At 57.8% G+C, this 6,566-nt stretch overlaps 1 protein-coding gene across 1 annotated transcript; it reads right to left on the bottom strand.

The window, feature by feature from the left end:
* Positions 1 to 1,889: 1,889 nt before the first annotated feature.
* On the bottom strand, positions 1,890 to 6,564 carry COQ4 (coenzyme Q4; the record flags this gene model as incomplete). The annotated part of the gene is made up of 7 exons (XM_080355744.1): positions 1,890 to 2,864; positions 3,486 to 3,579; positions 4,410 to 4,539; positions 4,886 to 4,988; positions 5,560 to 5,656; positions 6,125 to 6,306; positions 6,419 to 6,564. Coding segments are annotated over 7 exons (915 nt in total), but the record flags the coding sequence as incomplete, so codon positions are not given.
* Positions 6,565 to 6,566: the final 2 nt, after the last annotated feature.

Below are 6,566 nucleotides of genomic sequence, written 5' to 3' on the forward strand. Positions count from 1 at the left end.
GCAGAACGAAGGCTCTGTGGCGCAATGGATAGCGCATTGGACTTCTAGCGTGGCTGACGGGAGTCATTCAAAGGTTGTGGGTTCGAGTCCCACCAGAGTCGTATTTTGCCGCCGGGGCGCAGCAATCGCTCTCATGGTTCCGCGGGTGCACCGGACCGGGGGGAGCTGCCGCCCCCGGCCGCTGCCGCCGCGCAGAGCCCGGTTGTCCCCCGGAGACTGCGGAGGGAGCCCCGTTTTCAGAGCTGGGGAAGGCATGGGTACCGGGAACGGGGGGACAGACCCACGGTGAGAGGAGCGCCAGAACACAGCCCTCCCAGGGGTTAATAAAAATGCATCGTTTCATACGCGGTTCAGCAGCAATATCGCGTCCTTCAGTGGTTATTGTTATTGCAGCCCCAAACCAGGTCTGGCAGTGGTGGTGGAGCTGCCACTTGTCCACATCTATTATGCACACACCCCCCCCCAAAAAGCATTTTCACGTGGCTTCTGTTTGATGCGCCAAAATCACCCCACGTCTTCCACTCTGGGTGCCTTCCTTCTTGCAGACTCAACAAGCGATGGTTGTCACAAACAGGAGCTGCAGTGGCCATTAAGTGATCCAGCGGAGCAGAGGCAGTTTAAAATTACATTACATACCATTTCTGTAGCACTGGCACCGGCCCATTAAGCAACACGCGGCTGCGCGAAGGCGGCACAACCACCGCCGGCAGCCTGGGCGCTGCACAGCTTCGCTAAATAACCCAAAGTGCAGCAAAACCCTCTCTCACAAATGTCATTTCCAATGTTTCCTTGACTGCTGCTCACAACTTCTGGAAGCTGCCCTTCAGTTTAACCACCCCAAAGCTCAGACACGTTTCCAATGGAGAAAAGCACAGTTCTGGGTTGGTTTAGGGCCAAACGCTTCCTTCAGCTCAACCAGTGCAATAGGACAACCCCCCACTCTGTGTTTTATGGCAGCTGAAGTATGTATTTATATCGTACTCTTCATTATCTGCTTGAAATAACTCTGGAGGCCAAGGGGAAACATGATCCCAGTTTGAGAGAAAAACCGAAAGTCTGGCTGGTGTGGGGTGAGAAGGATGGAGGGAGAAGTTGAAAACACAGTCAGAGGAAGCTGGAAGCAAGCCAGGCCCTCTGCCCTAGTGCCTGCTCTTGAAGGTAGCCCAAAACCCCAGAGTTTTACCCTTGCTCAGCCTCCTGGCATGGACCAACTCTGACCCTGGTCACACCCTCAGGCTCTGCTCCCACCTCTCTGCTCCAGCATCCCACGGGAGACTGGGATGGGGCCGGTGAAGGTCATAGCGGGGCAATGCCATGTCCCCCCAAAAGACCCCAGTCAGAGCACCCTCTCCCTCCCCTGGGAACCAGGATCACTTCAGGAAGCCCCCAGCTTTGTCCCCCTCCTGCTCCGCACCCCGATCTTCCCCTGTCCAGGCCCTTCTGCAAAGACCAGCACAAGAAGTTGCTCAACAGCCCCAAATCCCAGCTGGAAAGATGCTGTTTTGCAGCCCACATTGTGTCCCGGTCCCCAGGGATTCACGGCCATGTGTGTACCCTGCCATCGCCTACCACTGCAGACAAAGAACAGCAGACCCCACCGGAGCTGAAAAAGGGTGAAGATTCACATCAGATCTCTCCCTCAGAAGGGGAGATGGGGTGGAAGGAGAGGGACAATGAACCACAAGCTCCACCGTGGATTTTATTAAGCAAGGAGGAATTTCAACAGCAAACCCACACATACAAAGAGCTCCCGGCCTGGTGCCTCTCTGCCCTTGCATCCCACAGCTCTGCTCTCCAGCTGCTGGCAGTCTGGAGCCCTGTTTAATTAACTCAGCAATCAGCTCCCAGACACAGCACAAGCAGACGCCATTTCTGTGCTCCCAGGATTCAGCTCCTTATTCCTGATCGTGTCATTTTGTCGCCCAAGGAGGGGAGGATTCCTGCTGAAAACCCAGCGCAATCACACAGATGTCAGCAGTTTTGATAGGGAGGGACTACAGGGAGATACGGCAGCCTGGGATCAGCTCTCAAACAGCCAATCCAGCTCGGATAATATCCAAAGGTATTTCCCTGCCTGCTCCATCAGCGTGCAATCGTGCACTGGCTGGTCTCCAAGGCGTGAGACACATCCCACGTGGCTCATCAGGAGACCAGTCAGGCACCAGTACAAGCTGGGATTTCACTGTTGCACACACCAAACCTGCCCCTGGGCTGCTCTGTAAATCACTTGTTTAGCTCCAGTCCAGGGCAGCCCCAAGACTTTAAGTTTCGATCTTGCCAGGGAGGGTGGGAGGAGGAATTTGCCTACACAGCCCTCGAGCTGCAGAAGGCCAACGTGGCAGTTTGTGGCAGTGTGTTGTTAACCAGCTCTGCTCCCTCCCCATCCCAGCATTTCAGAGCATCAGTACTGGAGTGCTGCTGCCGCGGGGACCTGAGCAGCCAGACCCAGCTGGCAAAGGCTCGGTGGGCTCTGTCATCCCTCCACTGAATCACAAACAGCAAAAAGGGTCAAGTTTTGTCACAGCACAGGGAGGTGCCACTTGGCCTCTACCAACAGGAGGGTGCCAGCTCTTGGCAGGAGAAAACTCAGCCCTCGGGTCCGTGGCGGCTGGTGGTAGAGCCACACGGCGCTGCCGGGCAGGAGGAGACGGAGTGTGGCAGGGGACGGCTGCTGTCTGCCAGCGGGGAGCCCTGTCCCCTCTCACACTCGAATGGCTGGGGGGGGGAAGATGCCGATCTCCTCCCGCAGGGATTCCACCGACTGCTCCCAGCGCTGCTCATAGTAGACGTTCAGGATACAGCTGGCGTTGAGCCCGCTCCGAATCGCCCAGGGAACCAGCTCAGTGGCCAGGACCTGCAGCTTTCTGGAATAAACAATACATGAGGTGAGAGTTTTAATTTCCTTGTTTTGTTTTTGATGTCATTCTCCAAGTCCCCACTGTAATCAGATGACAAAACCATATGTCCCAGGTACCCTTCCACCCTTCTAGCATCCCTCCTGCTTAACTCACAGGGGAAACTGAGGCACAGAAGAGGACGGTGTGCCGGAAGGTTACAGTCAGCAGCAAACCCAAGACAAGAACTCAGGTTTCACAATCCCCAAATTGTGCTGGGCCACCAAAACAGATGTGCTGGGGCAGGGAACAGCTGCCAGCATGGTAAAAGTCCTGCTGGCCTCAACATGTGCCCAGCCCAGGGCAGCCAGGCCCGGGCATTGCTCCTCCTGCCTGGCACAGGAAAGTTAGAGCTGGGAGCAAATGAAGCATCAGGTTCTGCTTCAGCGACCAGGCAAAGTCGTGCCTCCCACTGTCACTGCTTCCCTGGGCTGTGGGGACAGAGCAGACGGTTCACACCAGGGATCCCCTCCAACACCCCGCTGCAAACTAGCAGTGTTCCCCTCTTCATCCCCAGAGGACCCTGGCAAGCATCACCCCGGCTGGCACGTCCCCATGGCAGAGACTCCCTCCTCATCGGCCGGTGCCTACCGTGCGCTGAGATGGATGGGGCCGAACGCTGCTCCCAGGACACACATGGGCAGCCCTGTCTGGACGGCTTCAAACCACTTCACCACGACCTCACCTGGGAGGGAGCAGGGAGCTGTGAGTGGGCAGGACAGCCAGGTCGATGGCCACCCAGGGCTGTGCAATGCAGGCTGCACCTTCTGCCCCTTCCCGAGGATGCTACAGACGCATCCCCCCAACTCCATGGCAGGACTTGAGAATGCTTCCCAAGCCTGGTCATGGCCTCATCCCATACTAGGATGAGCCTCATCATGCATCACCCACTCGAGAGGGATGGCCTGGGGTCCCCAGGGAGCAGCACCCCACTGTCAATGCCCCAGGAGCTTGGGAAACACCTCCCAGTCAGGTCAGCTCCCTATGTATCTTTAGCGATGCAACTGCCAAAGCCTGATCCCCTGCACGGCTCTGCCCACCGCTCGACACGGGACAGACCTCTCAGAAATGCCACCAGGGCTCAGGCAAAGCCTGTGTAGGAGACCTGATGTGCCGGTTCCCGTAGGCTCCCCAGCAGGGCTCGACTTGTGACTTGTGACTGAGTCAGACTCAAAAACGAGGGCAAAGGACACAAGGATGAGCAAATAGGAGCAACCAGGAACCCCCTGCTTCTGCCTTTGCTCAGAGCTTGCAAAACAACCCTCCCCCGGTGCCACCCTCCCTGTCAGGCAGCAAACACACACCCACCCAGCGGCTGCCTGCACCCAGGGCTTGGGCACAGCAGCTCCCACCAGGAGAAAGGTGACATCCCACAGGCTCTTGGTCACCACAGAGCCAGCGATGCGGGACAGTGATGATGCAAACCTCCCAGCACACCACCTCAGGCCCAGGTGTCTCTGTTCCTGGGAGAGGTGATGTTGGGCAGCGCAGCCCTCCGAGCGCCCTGCCGCTCACCTAGCATGTTGGTTGGCATGCCAAGGAGGGTGTGCATCATGTCATGGACTTCCCGGTACCGCTGGATCACGTACGCCAGCTCTTCATCATCAACAAATTTGGGTGGCATCCGGGTGTCTGGAGAAACCTTCTGCAAATCCAAAGAGGTCCAAATCAGCTCCTTCTAAACCTCAGGCTTCTGGTCATGTTCTTTAATGCACAGCAACATGTGGTCCCCTCCATCAGTGCATCTCTCAGCCTCCAATGATGGGGGTCAGTGTCATTTATATAGACAAAAACCAAGGACTGTGCAGCACCGGTGACAAATCCAGCATTGTCTAATACCCAGCATCTCATCCTGTCTCCCCAGCCCCCTCTCATGCCCAGAGTGTTCCCCACAGATTCCTCTATGGCTCCAATCTCCCCCTAAAGCACATCCATGTTCCTGGCACAGGGATCAACTACAGCCACTTCACCCCACAAACCCCGACACTCACATTGTCCTCCAAGAACCGGACGTACTCTCGGCCCAGCGTGCCGTCCGGCAGCCCCCGCAGCCTGGTCACGTCCAAGGTGGAGAGACGGATGCGAGGCCGTTCCCTGAAAGTGAAACACAGGCCAATGAGTCTGCCAGAGAAACCCACAGCACAGGGTCCTGGAGAAAAGGAGCTGGGGACATGCTGTAGGCATCTGGAAGGAAAATATGGCGGTGTCTAAGGAGGAGGCAAACCAACAGAGATGAAAACATCGATGCAAAGAGATGCAGCAGCAGGTGCAGAGGAGAAATCCATGGATGTGGTGGGTTTTCATCGCTGCAGTGCTCCATGCACCACGTCCATGAATTTCTCCCCCCTGTCTGCTGCTGCATCTCTTTGTGTTGGCACCTGCCAGATCCAGCAGCGAAGCGGAACAGACAGACAGCAGCGCTTGGAATAGGGCTGGGCCCAGCAGCTGCTGCACTCTTGCCCTTAGATTTGCCACAGGCTCTTGTGATCGTTAAAAATATAATAAGAAACCTAGAGAGTTAGAGCTAACAAAACGCCTGTGCTGGCTTTAAGACAGGAAGCCATGGGCTCTCCCTTCATGGGGCCCAAGGAACGTGTTTGGCCTCGTGTCTCCCTCCCCACCATGAACCACGCGGTGAGGGAGGGAGCGATGCGGAGGGACGCACTGGAGGATGCGGTAACCTTCAGGGTGGTGTTTCATCTTGTCTCGCAGGCTGGGCAGGGCAAGGCAGCCTGTGGTCTCCCCAAGGACTGCAACCATGTCTGAAAGAGAGACCAGACAGTGACCCAAGAGTGCTTTTCGCAATACTCAGCTCTGTGTTGGCACGTGAGGAAATGGGGCAATGAACCCCTTGGCCAGGACCACGCAGAGACCCTGTGGCAAAGTGAGGAGCCCCACAAACCACAGATCTTCAACCTTGGGGCTGCTCTGACCTCATGTCACCCACAGGAAGAGATGCAGGAGCAGGTGTGAGGTCTAAGGGACCATAGAGGAATAAAATGGAGCCACATGGCATTGCAGGGGGTCAGCAGGAGATCACTGTGGGGTATCTGGGGTTCCTCACCCCCTCCTGCCCTGGGCTAGGTCTCAGCTCTGCACTTGCCCCATTACTGAATGTCTCACACAATGGGAGACAACAAACAAAGTCCCCCGAGAAACTCCCAGGAGACACAGGGCAGGATCTGCCGGATGTTCACATGGATCCTGAGTGTCCTCTCAGCTCGGCTTACCGTGTCTGTAGGGGTCATACAGAGCCATGACCGCCGAGCCGGCAGCCAGCAGCGCCTTCTGCAGCGGGCTGGTGGGGATGTGCCCGGGGTACAGCTGGTAGCACCCTTCCTCCTCCCTCTCCTCCTCCTCCTCCTCGCCGTGTCCATCCCGGGCCCGTGGCTCGCTGTGGCTCACACACGTTCTGCCTGCGGGAGCAGCGGGTGAGGAACCGGCCCGGCGGGGACGGAAAACGGGGCGGGCACCGCCCGGACGCCCTTGAGGTGCCCGCGGCGGCCGGGACAGGGAACTGGCACTTGCCTGGAGAAGCGGGACCCGCCCGCAGCAGCGCGACCCCGGCCCGCGCCACTGCCCGCCGCAGCAGCAGCATCGCCCCCTCCGCCGCCACCGCCGCTGCCCCGGAAGCGCCCGGCGGGGCGGAGCGGGGCGGAGCGGGCAGGCGGC

The sequence above is a fragment of the Nesoenas mayeri genome (assembly GCF_963082525.1).
Source record: "Nesoenas mayeri genome assembly, chromosome: 18".
NCBI lineage: Eukaryota > Metazoa > Chordata > Aves > Columbiformes > Columbidae > Nesoenas > Nesoenas mayeri.